The sequence below is a fragment of the Pteronotus mesoamericanus genome, unplaced genomic scaffold (assembly GCF_021234165.1).
Source record: "Pteronotus mesoamericanus isolate MK-2021 breed Mesoamerican mustached bat unplaced genomic scaffold, CSHL_Meso_final contig_26, whole genome shotgun sequence".
Classification (NCBI taxonomy): domain Eukaryota; kingdom Metazoa; phylum Chordata; class Mammalia; order Chiroptera; family Mormoopidae; genus Pteronotus; species Pteronotus mesoamericanus.
This window is the reverse complement of record NW_026555109.1, coordinates 2811530-2829916: the sequence shown is the minus strand read 5'-3', so window position 1 is coordinate 2829916 and position 18387 is coordinate 2811530. Positions and strand designations below refer to the sequence as shown.

General features: G+C 44.3%; 2 protein-coding genes across 8 annotated transcripts in view; one reads left to right on the top strand and one right to left on the bottom strand.

The window, feature by feature from the left end:
- Window positions 1-8706, top strand: part of GGACT (gamma-glutamylamine cyclotransferase) — a 54836-nt gene extending 46130 nt beyond the window's left edge. For all 5 annotated transcript variants that reach the window (XM_054574353.1, XM_054574351.1, XM_054574349.1 and 2 more), the window contains one exon: window positions 6564-8706. In XM_054574353.1, coding sequence (XP_054430328.1) covers window positions 6578-7048 — 471 coding nt within the window. In that variant the 5' untranslated portion in view covers window positions 6564-6577 and the 3' untranslated portion in view covers window positions 7049-8706. The remainder of the gene's footprint in view (window positions 1-6563) is intronic.
- Window positions 8707-8799: 93 nt separating this feature from the next.
- PCCA (propionyl-CoA carboxylase subunit alpha) overlaps window positions 8800-18387 on the bottom strand; it is a 409489-nt gene continuing 399901 nt past the window's right edge. For 2 of the 3 annotated variants that reach the window (XM_054574344.1, XM_054574345.1), the window contains 2 exons: window positions 11684-11761; window positions 8893-9122 (listed from right to left, as the gene is read on the bottom strand). In XM_054574344.1, the coding sequence (XP_054430319.1) occupies window positions 9054-9122; window positions 11684-11761 (147 nt within the window). In that variant the 3' untranslated portion in view covers window positions 8893-9053. Of the gene's footprint in view, window positions 9123-11683; window positions 11762-18387 lie in introns of all 3 variants that reach the window. The other variant, XM_054574346.1, reaches the window with a different exon arrangement.

Genomic DNA, 18387 nt, shown 5'->3' with positions numbered 1-18387 from the left:
ATGCACCATGTTCTCAGCAAACTCGCCCACTCTGTCCTTGCTTCGTGTTTGTTTGAAGCCACCTGTTGATGAGTAAATCTGTCTCCCTTTGACCTTCACAGAGAGCAGGGGGATGTCTCATTCCTTGTGTACCCTGTGCTCACCACCACGCTTTCCTAGAATTGCTGCCTGTTTTTCCCCTTCTGCTTGTGCCTGGCAGAAGTGAGTCCCTCCTCTGCAGGCATACTCCTCCTCTTCCCCACCCTCTGTCCTCCACCCTGTGTGTGGCCCTTCAGTCACCTCCAGCTTTCTCTTGGTGACCTTAAAGACACTCAAGTCAACTGTACCCTCATAAACTCTTATCATCCCTCTAAGCAGGCAGCTCCCAAACCACTTTCTCCATTTCATATGAAGCCTCTAGAAATACAAAGGGGACGAGGGCCCTATGGAAGGACTCGGTGTTATAGTGGAGGGCTCCCCTGGGAGTGGACTCAGGAAGAACAGGCTCCTTTATCCCTGCTAATACCCTGAAAGCCACTCCAATGACCCAGAAACACAAACGATAGAAGAGGACAACAAACTTCTAGAAGACAAAAAACAGAAACGAGTGGTTACTGACTTAGCAGCTTGGAAACACCAGAAATCTACATCCCTAAATGGTCAGAAATCAGGAAGAAGCTCAATGACTGGTGCCCAGGATGCCAGAGAAGGTCTGGACCTGTAAGCCATAGGTGTATAAGGACAGAAGAAGAGGCTAAAAATGTATGGGGCGCAGAGACCCATCCCCCTTTGCCCAGCAGTGGACAGGTGGGGGTTACTGTCCAGAGAGGCTGAGCATGAAGCTTGGTATTGGGAACTCCCAGCCTAGCTGAGGGTGGGAGTGAGGGGGTATGCTGAAAATGGAGATCAGACTTCTGGCCAAGATGGAGGCATAGGTAGATACACTCTACTCCCTTGCGCAACCAAAAGGGGAGAACAATAACACATTTAAAAACAAAAAATAATCAGAACTACCAGAAAACTGAACTGTATGGAAGTCCAACAACCAAGGAGCTGAAGAAGAAACATTCATCCAGACCGATAGGAGGGGCAGAGACAGGCAGCAGGGGCAGAGAGGCTGCACAGCAAGGTGGCAGCTCTAGGATCGGGCAGGCGAGGCAGCAGCTGGTGGACCAGGCGGTCCCACATTTGTGTGCCGATAAACCGTGAGGAACAGCTGGGCACCAAGACAGACTGTGCTATCCAGGGTTCCAGTGCCAGAAAAGATCTCAAAACCTTTTGTTGTAAAAACCTGTGGGGGTTGTGGCAGTGAGAAAAACTCCCTGCCTCACAGGAGAGTTTGTTGGAGTCCTAGAACATAAACAAACCCACCCACCCAGGAATCAGCACCAGAATGGCCCAATTTGCTTGCTGAAAGCTGGCTGGGAGCCAAGCAAGCAGCATTGTTCCCTCTCAGACCCTCCCCCACATACAGTGTCAAAACACAGCGACTTGGGTTTCCCTGCCCTGGCGAATACCTAAGGCTCTGCCCCTTACAATGTAATAACCGTGCTGAGATAAAGAAATAAGGCCTAAATGAAACAACAGACCAAAGCTCCAAAAATAGAAATAGCCAACCTATCAGATGCACAGTCCAAAACACTGCTAATCAGATGCTCACAGAATTGGTTGACTATGGTCGCAAGATGGAGGAAAAAGTGAAGGCTATACAAAATGAAATAAAGAAAAATATACAGGAAACCAACAGTAAAGGGAAGGAAACCAGGACTCAAATCAATGATTTGGAGAAGGAAGAGAAACATTCAACCAGAACAGAATTCAAAAAAGTAAAGAGAGACTTAGGAACCTCTGGGGCAACTTTAAACAATCCAATATCCAAATCATAGGGGTGCCAGAAGGAGAAGAGGGAGAGCAAAAAATTGAAAACATTTGAAAAAATAATGGAGAACTTCCCCAATCTGGCTAAGGAAACAGACTTCTAGGAAGCTGAGAGAGTCCCAAAGAAGTTGGACTCAAGGAGGCACACACCAAGGCACATCATAATTACATTACCTAAGATTAAAGATAAAGAGAGAATCTTACAAGCAGCAAGAGAAAAGGAGACAGTTACCTACAAAGGAGTTTCCGTAAGACTATCAGCTGTTTCGCAAACCTTGCAGGCAAGAAGGGGCTGGAAAGAATTCAAATTCATGAAAGGCAAGAACCAACATCCAAGATTACTCTATCCAGCAAAGCTAACATTTAGAATGGAAGGGCAGATAAAGTGCTCCCCAGGTAAGGTAAAGTTAAAGGAGCTCATCATCATCAAGCCCTTATTATATGAAATGTCAAAGGGATTTATATAAGAAAAAGATGAAGATCCAAAACTAGAAACAGTAAAATGACAAGAAACTCACAATTATCAACAACTGAACCTAAAAACCAAAACAAAAACAAACAACTAGAACAGGAACAGAATCACAGAAATGGAGATCAGAGGGAAGGGGGAAGAATGGGGGAAAAGGTACAGGGAATAAGAAGCATAAATAGTAGGTACAAAATAGACGGGGGGAAGTTAAGAGCAGTATGAGAAGTGAAGGCAAAAACATATGTATGATCCATGGATATGAACTAAGGTGGGGGGTGGAGAATGCTGGTGAGATGGGGGGATGCAGGGTGGAGGGGAATAAAGGGGAGAAAAAAAATGAGACAACTGTAACAGCATAATCAGTAAAATACATACTTTTTTTAAGAATGGAGATCAAGGGAAAGTGTAAATATCTACAGGTTCTGTTATCTGGGAACCTCTCAAAACCTGCACCCAGAGCCCCCACACAAGGCCTGCCAACCATCAGGCTCCCTCCCCTCACACAGAGCTGCAGTTTCCTATATGGTGTCTCACTTTTCAATTTAAAAGGCCAGGCAAGGGTTTAAAACCTTTTAGAAATCCTTTTAAAATAAACATATATCAGAACAAAGAGGAATTGAAGAGAAATAGAGGCACTGCAGGGAAAAATGAAAACTTAGAAAACCACCAAACTCATGATAACATCTTCCCAAAGACAATAAGAGATGGTATCATGCTGTGAACGAATAGGATGCTAACAAAATGAGAGAACAAGAAGATGATCTTGGAAATAAATATGAGAAAAGTATTTAAAAATTGAGAAGAATTGGAAGATAAAGTAGAATATAAAGGGCACATAGGAAGATTAATCCAGATATGCAATATCTGAGTACTAAAGATCCAGAAAAAGAACAAGGAAGGCTAGGGAAGAAAATTCCCCACCATCCAAGATAATGAGTTTTCAGATGGAAATACCCAGCATAATGAAGGGAAAAAAATAAACAAACGTATGAAGGCATATCATTTTAGAATCTCTGAATCCAAGGAAGAAAGGAAAACTTTGAGTCTCCAGAGAGAAAAGCTTGAGTCCTGTACAAAGGACTGGATCCCAGTATCACTGAACTTAGCAAGAACTTGAGGCATTAGAAGGCAGAGAAGAAACACCTTTAAAGTTCTGAGGTTAATTATTTCTAAAATTCTTTACCCAACCACACTGTTAATCAAGGGTGTGAAAGAATAAGCCTCAGTGAAATGAGAGAGTCAACCAAGAAGAGGCCATGGGACTCAAGGACAGGGCTCAGGGAAACCCTGGTTGACCAAGGACATCCCAGATGGTAGCAGTATCCAGGCTGAAACAGGACAGCTTCTGGGAGCCAAGGCTTCAGGGGAAAATGGAACCAATGGGTAGTAAAGGCTGAAAGGGTTCTTACAGTGCTTTCAGAAAATGTGAGGCCAAATTATTGTCAGAGAAACTTGAGTGAAGAGCAGGGGGAATAAAAGCTGAAGCTATTTTTCCAAGAAAAACAAAAAGTTGTCCAAGAAAGGAAATAAACCATAGTACACTATGTGCCTTATCTGAGGATAGTGTTTACATAGTTCTAATGCTGAATATGGATTTGACCCAAATCGTGATGTGAGTCCATTGAAGGAATGTGGGGCAGAGACTGCGTGTGTTTGGGGCATAGACCGCTTCTATAGCAGTGTTCTAAAGCAAACATGGAACACAGACTTACCGCACATGCAGGACGGTCCGTGTGTATCAACACATGCAGCCATTGCAACAGTCTTCTGAAGCAGGTTGATGTTAGTCCTTTTACAGGTGAGGGAGCTGAGGCACAGAAAGGTAAAATGGTTTGCCTACAGTCACAGTTAAAAACTGGCAGAGCCAGGATTTCAACCCAGGCAAGTCAGTTCTAAAGCCTCTGCTTTAAATTGCTTTGCTCATCTGCTTTGGGGGTACAAAAGCAAGGCATGATTTAAAACGTCAAGAAATAGCAGTATAAATAACCAACAACATGAAGATTAATACCAAATGCAACGGTTAAGCTTAGAAGTATTTCCCTCAAGGGAGTGGAAAAGGGTAGGGAATTTCATTTCTCTCATAAGGCTTTTGACCTTTACAATAGGGACACGTTACTTTTGAAAACTTAACGAATGGAGAAAAAAGCTAGGGAACCAGTGATTAGGAGGGTGGGTCTCTAGTTGTGACCAGTTTTGCCCCAGTGTGCCACCTTAGTCATCCTCACCAACCTGAGACTCAGCTCTGTAGGACTAGACGGTTTCCAAGTTCTCTTCCAGCTCTTCATGTCCTGGCAGTGATCAATTGGTTTGGAGATCACATATCATAAAGAGACCCAAACAGGGTGACATGATAGGACTGAAGGAATGGGTAGGTGCTGCTTCAGGTCAGCCATTCAGGGAAGTAACTAAAGGGGCAGGAACTGAGTGGGCAAGGGAGTAGTGACTGTGAAGGCCCCAGAGTGGGCAGGTGTCATTTCACGGGTGGCTGGAGGAAGATGAGGTGCAACAAGCCAGCTGGCACCAACAGAGGAAGTCATGGAGTTTGCAGCCAAGATTGACTAGGCCTACAATGGGAACAGACTGGAGGGAATGGAGAAGCAGGCCTTTTAGGGAATTGGGGGGTGGTCCTTGGGAGAGGGTGGTAGTGGTGAAGAGGATAAGAAACTACAGATCCTGGGTACATCCTGAAGGAGTTGACAGATCAAGCTATAAGACAGGATACAAGTGTAGGGAAAAGAAATCAGGGATACTCCTTCTAAACATCTGGTCTACAGGGCTGCTGTGCACTCCAATCCAAATCTCTCCTTCCACCCTTGTCAGAGTAACCAGAACCAGATGTTCCCATCATGTCCTTATCCTGCTCAGGGTGTCCCCATGTTGTCAAATGCCAGAGTGCATGTGCTGGCCAGCCTTGTGTTTTTCCCAGGGCCAAGCCTTTCCAAATACAATTTGCCTGAAACTTATGGAACTCTTGACATTCCACAGGCTGGTGACAGAAAAAGGCAGTGGGGGAGTCCTGTTGGGACTGCCCATCCTCCTCAAATGCCCCAAGGAGGTAAGGCAAGGCTGGGATGCGATCCCCAGACCAGCCCTTGTTGGCTGAGAAGAAAGTAGAAGACCTATGAATTAAGTATGACTTCTCCAAGGGCCACTTGATCATGTGATTAATGTCCAGGGGGTGTCACCCTCTGGGTGTTCCTGGTTGGTCATAGGCTGTTGCTGGCAGATGGATGCACCTTTTGTTTTGCTGCACAGGGTGTCCCATTTCCAAAGCCTGCCGTATTACGCAGCGTTGGGCAAGCATGTCAGTGAAATGCCAGGCTTTGAGGAAGGACCCACCCCTGTTCAACTTTGAGTTCCACTGCTGTTTGAGTCACTTTTACACAAATCACTTTTGTCAACTGCATAACAGTCTGTGGTCCAGACCCTGGCAAGCAGTAAATATTTATCTCACGTTGGAGCCAAGGTCGCTGTGGTAAATCACAGTGAGTCACAGGAAAGCATCATTACCCTCTAGGACCTTGAAAAAGGAACACTGAAAAGTGTTATTATTAAAGGTTTGCTGGATCATACTGTCAGGAGTAGAATGTAAATTTAGTTCTGAAACCTGAATTATCTCTTGTAACCTATTACAGGTGACTATTTTATATACCCACACATTTATATTTATTATGTAATTTTTAAAGTCCTTTTAAAAAGATTGAAAACTGCTTTGAAAAACAGTTCTGCCCTGGCTGGTGTGGCTCAGGGGATTGAACGCCAGCCTGTGAACCGAAGGGTCGCCATTTCGATTCCCGGTGCAGGGCACATGCCTGGATTGCAGGCCTAGTCCCCAGTAGCAGGTGTGCGAGACGCAACCACACATTGATGTTTCTCTCCCTCTCTTTTCTCCCTCCCTTCCCTTCTCTGAGAGTAAATAAATAAAATCTTTAAAAAAACAAAAGAGCAGTTTTGTCTCCATCTGGCAAGGATGTTCTCAATTGAGCACCTCTTCTCAGAAAATGATAATAAAGGGTAGGTGGTGTTTCCTGTAACCTCAGAACCCGCCACATGATGGTGAAGAACAGTGGGGCTCTGGGTTGGTTGTGCTCGGGGTTGGGAGCAGGTGCTTGAGCAAGAGCCTGAAATATTTATTCTGGCCCTTCCCAGGCAAGGTTCCAACTCCAAATGAGGACAAACCTCTTGAATGTTTCTGTGGCACATGGATCTACCCGTCTGCTTCCTTTCTCCTTTGCAGTGTCTCTGGCCCACATGGCTGACGTGTTCGTGTACGGGACCCTGAAGCGAGGCCAGCCCAACCATAATGTCCTGCTGGATGGCACTAATGGCTGCGCAACCTTCCGGGGCCGGGGCCACACTGTGGAGCCTTATCCCTTAGTGATCGCTGGAGAACATAACATTCCCCGTCTGCTGAACCTTCCAGGACACGGCCACTGCGTGGTGGGGGAGATCTATACTGTAGACGAGCAAATGCTGCGCTTTCTTGATGAGTTCGAAGGCTGCCCAGACATGTACCAGCGCACCCAGGTGAGGATTGCCGTCCTTGGGTGGGAAGGCACGCATAGCACCCCTGAGGAGTCTCCAGCTGCTGAAAGGACCCTGCAGTGCTTTGTCTACAGCGCAGCCACCTACCCACCGGAGTGGATCCACCTCCCATACTATGACAATTACAACTCTGAGGGGACACACGGGCTTCGTTATAATCCACGGGAAAACAGATAAAAATGTGAGGAATGCTCAGCAGCCAAAAAAAAGACAGAGCCCAGATGATTATGAGATTACCTCAGCTTGGTCTGCACTCACTGAATGCAAGAGCATTATAATGCCTTTTGAAACAAATATTTGTAAAACTCTGTGGAAACAGAAATAATCTTTTTTAGTGGCAGCCAATTTCCCAGATAATTTTGACATACTGATAACAGCATTGTGCCCTGAAATCTCTCTATCTGATACTGCTTTATTGCTTGCTGCCTGAAGAGCATCATGGGCTTGAATGTATTGGATAAGAAAAATTTAGGATTTTAATTCCCGTAAATGACATTTCAAGAACTCGTGTGTTATCATAGTTTTCTTTCTTCCTTCTTTGCTTTGCTGAAGTCTGAAGAAAGCATTTAAAATGAATGAAAAGACTGTGTTGCACCTAGATTTTCGCAGCCCTACTCTATTGAATCTGACCTGTAGCACCAAGAAAAAAAAACTTTTTAATCTGATCTTGGATGTCTCAATGTAATAAAAGAAACTCAAGAAAAACATGCTGTATTTTAGAGTAGTTTTAAAGTAGATTTAACATTGTTCTTCACAGTTTTCAGATCAAGCTTATTAAAGAAGAGATTATTAAAGGTAATCATTTAAAATTAAACTAGATGTTTTAGTAAGTGAAAGTACTGGTGCTATTTTTGGCCCTTTTCTTGGGCATACTTATTTGGTAGAATGTTGCTGTTGTTGTTGTTTTTTTTTTCCATTCGAATTTAGCAAAATAATAAGCACCTACTTGCTGGCAGACAGACACAGTTGATTTCAGATGGAAGTTCACCCAAGCCCAGAGCCCAATGGCAAGGCACTGTCCCTGCTTCCCAAAGGGAGCAGCATTTGGGGCAGCCCTTTTGGAGAAGAACCAATATATTAGTAATTTGTTCTTCAGGCCTGACAGAAAGCTTAGCTTCCATATACAAACAGCACTTAAAATAATTTTAGCAAGGCATGAAGTAGCAATTACTATCCACCTCCATCTGATGTTCTGTCAGGGTAGATTCAGATCAGTGCATGACTGGCTCTGCTTATTTACTAGCAAAAAGTATGAAATGTATTCTAGGAATTTCAGAACCAAATGAAAATGCAGCTGCTGATCCTCAGTAACCTCAGTCTCTGTGGAGAGAGCTCACTGACTCTTCAACCTAATGGTAGACTGTGATCACTAACTGCATCTGGCACAAAAAACATGATCATTATTTTAGCCCTTTTTTCTTAATTGGAAACTTGCTTCACAAAGACACAAGGCAAGGATGGGTATCAGCTGATTGGCCTGTAGCAGCCCCACCCACTACAATTGGGGTGAGGGAGTCCTGTGGGATGGGCAAGAGGGAACCATGTGAGTCTCTCCCTAAGGTAACACTGCCGGGGATCGAGCAGATCCATACTTACCCATGAGAGCCACAGAGGAGAGATTTCCAAAGTTGTCATCTGTGCTGTATGGACTTACGAAGTTACTAATAACCACCAACAACAGGAGTTAGGTCCTCAGCCAGGATGAAGTAGGTAACCAGATTATAAGGTAGAAAATGCTAATTTTAATAAAACTGAAGGCAAACAGCTAGGATTTACGTAAAATTTTTAAAGGATCACAATAAATGCTATTATTTAAAGTCTACCGGCAAAGCTCATAGCCTCTGAGGTACATTGTCTTCATTTAAAAAAAAACAAACAAAAAAACTAAAAAAGGGCAAACTAATGTTTAGACAAATGCTCAGTTTTATTGATTTAACTTTGACACTAGGAAATCTCACAGCAGAAGTACAAATCATATGTACAAGTATTTATATCAATAAAAATTTCCTTTGGTGATTTTTTTGGCAGAATGTTGGTTTTGACTATATGTGGAATAAATATGACCATGTAAAATCTGCCGCACAGGGGTGTTCCTGCAAAATGCTTCAATAAATTGAGTGTGAAAGAATAATAATACAAATGACTAATTAAACTGGGTGATGACTGAAAGGCTATAAATACTTCACTGCAGTTCCATGAGCAGATCTCCTTCTCCAACTGTGTCCCCAGCTTTACAATGCACCGACTTCACCTTGAGTTAAAAAAAAAGGGGGGGGGAGTAAGAATTACTAACTACACCAGGAGGGAGCAATCTCGTCATCAGTTTCTGGAAGTGAAGAGATAGCCTGGCAGGCTTTGGAGCACAGGTAGAGCACTTGGCTTGCGCAGAGGGGACCTCATGCACGGGGACATCCTCGTGCAGGGCTGTGACTCATCACTGTCCCCTCTCCCGTCCTTGTCCTGAAAGTTACTGGTGCAAGGCAATTTCTGCTGGCTGGCCCTTGCACTGGGCACACAGAAGGGTCTAGGCAGCATCCTAAGAGGCAGAAGTGTTGATCCTGGATAAGCTCACAGCACCCAGCCCCTGCAATCTCTGCAGTTTTAGTTTGCAGAAATGTTCTCTGAAAATTAATAGGCCACTCAGTGTAAAAAGACCTCAAAACAAAACATAATTTTATGAGTCAAAACTAACTAATAAGAGAAGCTCCCTAGCCTGATTGTAAACTTCCTTCTGAAGGGAAATTAAATACTCAGATGTGCGGCTGCACAGATAGTACTTTGTGGCGTGATGTGGAACAACCACTGAGCTCCCACGATGTTGCTACTGTGCCCTTTCATTCTACTTATCTCTCCCAATTTTAATCAGGTTTGTTTCCCCAAATTGTATTCAAATTTAAAATGAGTGGGTAGGGGGTTAGAATGGGGAAGAGAGAGTCATTTGTCGTCTTGGAATTTCTTGCTTGGGTGAGAAAATCAACAATGGGTTAGAACTACTAAGTGGCAAATAGGAACAATGCCAGTGACAGCAGGTTCAGTGCCCTGGCCTGTGTTCCTGCAGCTCCACTATGAGCCAGAGAACTAGAAGGACCTTCCCCTTGAATTCCAGCCCAGGCTCTTTCAGGTTGATGTGAACCTGTGGAATGACTACTTCAAAGGCCTTGTTCAGCAGATGCTATTTGCACTGAAGTGGCTGCTTTTTATGATCTGAAGCCTCCAACGTGTGTATAGGAGGTATTTTTCATGATGCTGTGATTACATTGTGAACCTCTTCTCTGGGGGGAAAAACGGCCCTCCCAGATAAGAACCACCAGCCCCTCAGCTCTCTAGGGTCTGGTCCTCTGGGCTGGGGCTCCAGCCATTCCTGGTGCACCCTGGTGGCCAGTAGGAGGAAATGAGATGAGCAGGAGGGACTCCAGCTAATAGGGGTCAGCAAATTCGCTCAGAGCACATCAACACCCTGAAGGCAGCTGTGGGCTGCTGCTGACCAGGAAGCAGCTAAGCCTTCACTGTGAAACGCAGGCCATAAAGACATAAAACACACTGACAGACACGGGCCCCCTACTCCTTAAGGGAGCTACGACCAAGTTCATTTTTGCATTAAGTACCTCAGTCTAGCAACACAGGCCTTTGACATGCCTCTGACATATATTCTGCATCCCTCCAAATGAAGCCAAATTCTCATCATGGATGGAAAGTTCATGATGCTAATGCAATATCAGTGTTAAAAATCTCAAGAAGAAAATAGAACAATTTTACAAGAGCAGAACCAACATTTTCTTGTTCACCTTATGAAAAGTAATCATGTAGAAAGCAGGATTCCTAAAAATACTCACAGATCATGCCCTTCTCTTCTTCCAAACCCATGGAGACTGGACACAGCTGTCTGCAGCCCCTCTCCATCTTGACCTCCATCCTCCCAGCTGGGACTGGACTGGGCATTCCCCCCAACATGCTCTCTGAGCATCAGTTTCTTTTCTTTTTGGGGTGACAGATGGAAGCTGTGTCTCTCTGATGCAGATTTTACTGTGAACTGACAGCACCTCTCTGCCAGGGCACACGTTGTTTCCAAGGTTCAATTTCACTTTCCAAGTGTGGCCACAGTGCAGGACGCAGCCAGCCTGTGCTGCTGTCCTCATTCCACCCTGTGCCACCTCACTGCAGACTAAACCAAATTGTCCTTCAGAAAAGGATCATTCTGCTACGAATCGTTTCTTTTTGTTGCAGAAAGGATAATGAAGTTACTGCTTTAAAGGACTTTTCTATTTTCTTCAAGGAGAAAATACATTTAGAAGTTTTAATAAATTTCAGTACTAATATATCATCTCCTTTTTTTCTTTCCCTAAATTTCTAAGTCCCACATGTGTATGTGGGGCTTTCAGCTTCTCTTGATCTAAAATTGAACTGTTCTCTTTGTGGAGAAATTATCTTGAAGAGTTACATTAATTTGTGAAGTCTCTAAAACCATTTCCTGCTGTGCCACCTAAGTCTCAGATAGCTAACTGCCTCTAAGACAGATGTAAACATTAAAAATTAAAAACCTCTTAATTTGAAATACATTAAGGTGAAGAACAATTGTTCTTTGACTACCTAACTATAGAGACTCTTTTGGAAAGCCTGCTCTCCATGAGGCAGACGCTCCCTGATGCAGGGTGAAAAGAGCCCCCAATCTCACCGTCCTCACCTGCAGAAGCAAGAAGTGGGAAGAGATCATGTCTATGATCCCTTTCAGGTCTAACCGTCCAAGATTCAAAGTTAGGAGTTCTGCTTCCTGCCACAGAGCTGGTGTCGGCTGGCAGGAACTTGGGGACATACCTTGCCAGTTTTCCCAGCTGTCATACTGTTCTGCATTTTCATGGCTTCAATCACACAAATTTCCTGACCTTCTGCTACCTGGAAAACGAATAAAAGTGGACAGAAGTTTTAACCAGCATTCTAATTTTACAACAATGTTCAAGAGTGAAGCCATTAAGAGATTCTTTGTCAAACGTGCTGAAATTCGATCCAAACAGTAGTGGCAACCTCTGATAAATACTTGGAATCCCAAGTTTCATATTTGAGGGACAGCAAAGAAAGGCCATCACCTGGGAATCTGAATCTGCCTTTGCCACAGAGATGTGGCAAAAAGGCATGCTTTTCACTTTTATGCAATTAATTGGCACATCTCTACAGATAGAAAGATTGATGGTTTCCAAAGGCTGAGGAAAAAGGGGAATGATTGTTGATGGGTACACAGTTTCCTTTGAGTGGTTAAAGTGTTCTTTGACTGCCCTGTCTGGTGTGGCTCAGTGGACTGAGTGCCAGCATGCAAACCTAAAGGTCACTGGTTTGATTCCCTGTTAGGGCACATGCTGGATTGCGGGCCAGGCCCCCAGTTGGGGGTGTGCAAGAAGCAACTGATTGATGTTTGTCTCACACATTGATGTTTCTCTCCCTTTCTTTCTCCCTCTCTTCCCCTCTGTCTAAAAATAAATTTTAAAATCTTTTAAAACATTAAAATGTTCTAGGATTAGTGATGGTTGCAAAACTCTGTGAACAGACTAAAACCACTGATGTGCACACTTTAAAGGAATAACTTGTTTGGGAATTTTATCTCAGTAAAGCTATTACCAAACAATGGAGTTTCTATCTTCAGCCTTGGGGAACTGGGAGCAACAGCCAAACATCTGTGCTATGGAGACCACTATCCCAAACCTCCAATGCAGGCAATGATTTCTAGAGCTGTGCCTATTCCTTGCAAGGACACTGGGAGCTACCACAAGTGTGGGCTCAGGCTTGGTATTCCGATGTTTGCCTACTGTTATGAGTGAAGTCCAGGTAGAGCAGGGTCTAAACCCCCTGGGGTTAAACCTGGGCCTTCTACCCAGGATTCAGATGTGACTAAAAGCTATTCTATGTATTCTTCTCTCTGCCCTTGAAGAGTAAGCGTGAATGAGTTGGGCTAGATTTTTCCCCTATCTTTGTGGAAAAGGGCCTCCCAGTCTTTGAAATCAGAGAGTTGAATTTCCTACAGCAACTAGCTATCGGGGCGCTGGTGGGCAGCTGGCGTGGGGCTCCTGGACACTCTCACCGCTGCGGCTGCGCCTGCCCGGTGTCGCAGAGGGCCTGCAGGATGTTCTTTCCTGAAATCCCCAAATGATCTCCAAGTGCCCCTGCCAGCCCCCCATGGGGCACAAGCTGTCTTGCTGGCAGTCAGGACTGCCTGAGCCCTGTGCATTCCTTTCCTCTGCTGATCAGGTGGTGGGCTGCTTTTTCCTGGCACAGAAACATAGGAAGAGAGGGGATGCCAAAGCTTCAGTGCTGGCACAGAGGAGAGACTGTGCTGCAGAGCTGGGCTTGAAGCGCTTGTGCTCGCTGCCCTTTTTGATTCATTTTCACCTGGCATCTGCATTCCACAGAGAGTGAACAATCAATTCAAGAGGGCTCTTCTTCCAAACTTGCTATTCTTCAAAATGCAGAGGGAGAGAAGTGAGGGCAACTCAGACAATGAAGATGGTCCAGTCGGGGTATCAACAGCTACTCCCTCGAGTCCTCATTTCAGATCCATTTTTTTCTCTCCTCAAAGGCTGCCAGGGACCAGGCAAGATAGGGGAAGAGTGAGTTCTCCCAGAGCAGTCCCTGCCATTTAGCCCCACATGCAAAACCCTGGTGGACCCAGACCAAGGCTTCTGAGATGCACGCTGTGGGTCAGAGGTGACCTCAGGAAACAGCATCCCAACCCAAGGACTGGGCATTCCAGTAACAAAGCTGGGATCTTCTGGGAAACGGATCCGAAATTCAACAATGGGAATTCCATCCAAAAATTAGTCAGCTCTCTAACTCAGGGCTCTGGTAGCTTTTTCCTTCACGGATGGATGAATGCCCACTCACCATGGGACCTGTGAGTACCTGTCCTTTGAGTGATTAAAATGTTCTTCGACTGCCCTGGCTGGTGTGGCTCAGTGGATTAAATGGCTTCCTCAGCTGGTGTCTGAGAGCCTGGGCTTGCTCCGAGCCCGTCTCCCCATCCCCAGCCCCACAGGCTTCTCTTAGGTGGGCACACCCTTGCCCTTCTGCAGCAGCTCAGCCCCCTGCTTGGCATCTGCTGGCCAGAGAGCCTCCCACTGCTTCTTTATGAGAACTTCAAGTACGTGAATTCACAATTAACACAAATACGAAAAAGAAATGAACCAGGAAATTTCCAATGGTCACTCTAAGGGGGCCTGGGCCAACCGGATAGCAATGGCTTTAGAAAACTAATAGAAGGCCAGCTAGGCCTGGGCTACAGCCCCAATCCAGGCTCAAGCTGGCCTGCTCGAGCCTGAGGGTAGTAGAGAAAGACAAATCCATGGGGCCCACTGTCACAGCCCACGGGCAACCCTTCTTAGCTGGCTCGGTGCACTTGCAGCATGGGTGGTTTGTAAACAGGTAACATATTTACAGGTAACACCAAGTGGTAGAGACCCAATTATTAATCAGAAAAAGCTTCTGACTTAGCCAGAGGTAATCAGGAGAGGAAGGAAAGTCCCAAATTTGCAATGCTCTCTTCTCTCTGATTGTATGACTTTGGCAATGGGATTAAAAGGACTTCATAGAAAATGCTCCAGATCTGAAGTGACTGCTCTTCTGCCGAACCCACAGCTCTGCACTGAATCACTAAATTCAATCCCCGCAGCTTCCTTTTCATTTCTGTTTTCTCTCTCACATGTCTGCTAGTCTCTACTTGTATTATTTAGCTGTGGATGAAAAGTTAAGTAATTCAGATCTCTGTTCACCTGCAGCCATTTGTTTTGTAGTCTGCTTTCACTCATTTGTCCCTAAGAGGTAAGAAACTCTTGTAAATTGTTTACTCCACAGAAGAGAGAGATATGTTTTAGTTGTTAGAACTCAATCTAAATACAAGTTATTTCATTCCTCAAAAATCCAAATCAGGGAAGCAAATGAGGTACATACCATATAGTCAAGAAAGCATGTGGGGCTGGTAACTAGGGGGTGCCCTCCCCACCAGCTGGGCCCTACATGGGCTCCAGTTCCAGCAGTGCCCAGATGGCATTACACAGGCCTCTTAGCTCAACATTCGGAAGCCTCCCTGTCCACAGGTGCCCGTTCGCACCCCCTCCCCGAGTTCAGGAAAGTAGTGGCAGCACCTCCTGGATTTCCCCGTGTGCTCAGAAAGCCCAGGCATTAATTGAGTAGACAGAAAGGGTGCTTAAACATTCCATTTCCACCAGACAGCTCACATGTGAGGGCACTGCACTTGAAGGACTTGTGTGCATACACTTCTCTTAACACTTTTGTGAATCATCAGATAAAGACTTAATGATTGTGACAGGACGTCTCCAACGTTGTGCTTACAAAATGGTCACAAGCCTCACAAGTCTTTTTGATAAACCTAGTCAGCCTGACAGACTTCTCTGCTCCCTGTCTAATTGCTGTAAAGTTTAGAGGCCTGAATCCTGTATCTTTCATCCGGCTTATTGCGTCCTCTCCTTTGACATGGGGTCAAGGTTCACATTCGCATCCGATTATCAGAGTGCACTCATTAAGCGGGAGCCTGCCTTGCCCCAAAATGAGTAAACTGGAGAGAAAACTCGGCCAATTTATTCAGCAGATTTCAGCATGTTTAGGAGGCCTGAATGTCGCCTGGCACTGCTCTGTGCTGAAAGAGGTTCAGACATCTCCAGCTGATGATTAATTGTGAGTGATGGGAAATAAAATCCAGTAAAGCCAGCTGCTTGCCATGGTCGGCAAAATGACTCTAATGGATATAGGCTGCCAATTTTCCAGTTTTACTGGCAAGTCTTCCAAGTGTAATTAAGGGAAGTTATAAATGATATGGAAATCTATCAAGTTCCATTTATTTTCAGAGGACTCCTTCCCCAGAGACTTTTATCTTCAAGCTTATAGTATGCTTTGTTGTGCTAATGATTTAAATCACTTCTTATTTCTGATTAAAGCCCCCAACAGCCTTCTACCAAGTTCCCTTCACTTCTTCCCCAAAGATTAAAAGACACAGAACCTTCTCCTGCACATCGCTGGCGGAAAACATGCTAAGACTGGGACATATTCAGCAACTTGTATCATTCAGACTGCAAATGCAGGAAGAAAGCTCAAAGGAAGTGCAGGAAGAGAAAAAGAAGAGGGGGAGACCTCCACCAAACATAAAAGGAAGCCCCCAAAAGTACAGACTTGAAAGCTGTTTCAATACCAGATATTCATCAGAAGATAGTGTAGCTCACTAATGTTATTTGATTTGGAATAAAAGCATGAAAATGATGGCAAAGGCCTAAAATTGGAGATGTAAAGGATGACTGCACAGTATTCCATTTCTCAATTTCATCCTTCAGAGCCACAAAATGGGGGTGATACAGTGACGGGATGAGATTTACAGTAACAGCTGTGGTCTTCCCACACAAGGGAGGCCCTTTTAATGGGCTAAGGTCTGTTTTGAACAGACGGGGAGTAACAAAACAAGGTTCCCTATTAAGGGTGTGTAGTCCTATTTCTGATAAAGAAAATGATTATGGGAGTCGGATTTCCTTTAAGATGGCCCCTCCCCTCTTTTATTATCCAAAACCTGGGCCATTTTTAAAGGTGTTATCCTTTAAATATAGGCAAGAGGACAGAAGTGGCATGGAGGGGTTTTGCCCCCTGTAAGCCCACTCTCTAGCAACTGTAAGGAATGCATAGGAAACTGTGCCAGTGGCATATGGCTTTCTACTGTGCTAAACATTCATACAAAAGACAGGTTCATCAGTCATTGGAGTATCTGGATAAAAAATTAGCTCCTGATGGATGGTATTTTGAGCTTACCTGCTGCTAGTACATTACCAGAGAAACACAGGTTTTGAAACCCACATGACATTAGAAAATGCAGACCATGAAATACAACACATGCAGGAGCACATAATGTACGCCAGATTATACAAAATAATAAATAAGCTATTTAAACCCTCTGCCTAAAATTGGGCCCGCTGCAAGGAACCCTGGGTCATTTCTACGCAGGCCAATTAATGCACAGCATCTGCTGTATAGAAGCAGGGCATGAAGCACTTCCGAATGATTTCAGCAATTAAAAGAAAACTGTTTCCTGCCTGTTCAGACAGCAACTGTTTCAATGCAAGAGTGAGCACCAAATCACTGTGTGCAGCTGAAAAATTAAGTATGCTTTTCGGGGAAGAGGGGTGGGTGGGAGGAAGAATTTTTGTGGAAAAAGGAGGCTTCTTTTGTTGTCCTACATTCTGTGTTTTTCTGCCAAATTAGACAGAAGGCTCGGAGGGCTTACCAGCCCGCTGCAGTCTCCCCTTCTGCTGCACTGGGCCCCCCGAAAGCACGGATCAATATCAACCCTGCTGATGACTCCACAAAAGTGAAAATCCTTCAATTACATTTTTTAAAGGCAGTTCTACTTAGAACACAGGTGCCTGAATGCGCTGCATTTTAGAGCCCTTAGATCTGAAGAAAGACGCAGTTAACAGCCACAGGAAAAAAGCATCTCAGATTTGGTTAAAAGGCACTGCTAGAATCTGAATAATAACTTCCTCTTTCTGAGCTGGTAAATATCCCCTGATATTTCCTGAAGAAGAAATGTGCATCCACATCCCAATATCTTCATGTAAAGAGCGAGGGAGAAGATACCCCAGGTGACTGTACAGTATTTAAGCAATAATGGAACGAACCATCATCAAATTACAAAGAAAGGGAAGGCAGGTGACAGAAATGCAGTCAAACCCCTTATCTCTAGTCTAAGGCCTCCTTTAATGGGTTTGCACACTAGCCAACTCACTAGGAGGGCACGAGCAAGGAGAAGTGACATGCTCAGCCAGGGCAGATGGCTCTGAGGGACTGCAGGCCCACGCCTCGGTCCGCACTCCCCCGGGCTCCCCTCTGCAGTTGCCCCCGGAACTGTGCAGAGGGTCTCAAAGCAGGGAACTGAAAAGCTTGGGGAAAGAATACAGAGTTGTGACCAAAATTAAGCAAGTCCAGTTTTTCTTAAAATTCTTTAAAATGAAGAAAAATATGACACCCTACTGTCTTCTAAGTTAGCTCAGAACTGGAGCCAAGGCCTCCAGTTACAAAGAGAACTAGTTAAAATGCTGTCGTTTATAGTATCTTTAAGAAATTAGTCTGGATCCACTACCTCTGTGAAGTATACTGTTTTAAAGAATTCAGAGAAATGATTTTATTTTATTATTTTTGTAAAAGGGTAAGAAGAAATATTTTGAAGCTTGGTAAGGTTGAGAACTGTTATCTTCAAAAATGTTTAAAACAAAGATACCATCCCCTATAATCTCCAGTGGATCATTCCTTGAAAAATTAAGTCGAATGCCAAATTTGCAGAAGATTTTTCTACAATATTTAATATATTGATTAATCTGTAAAAATACTTTATCTTAGACTGGTAATTATCATTAATTTAAATAATTAAATATAATTGTTACCTCCAACAAAAATTACCCCTAATGTTTAAAAGTAAATGCTACCTGGAAGAGAGTAAAAGGCCCAATTCAGGATAGCTGTTACCTCTGAAGGAGGCAGGA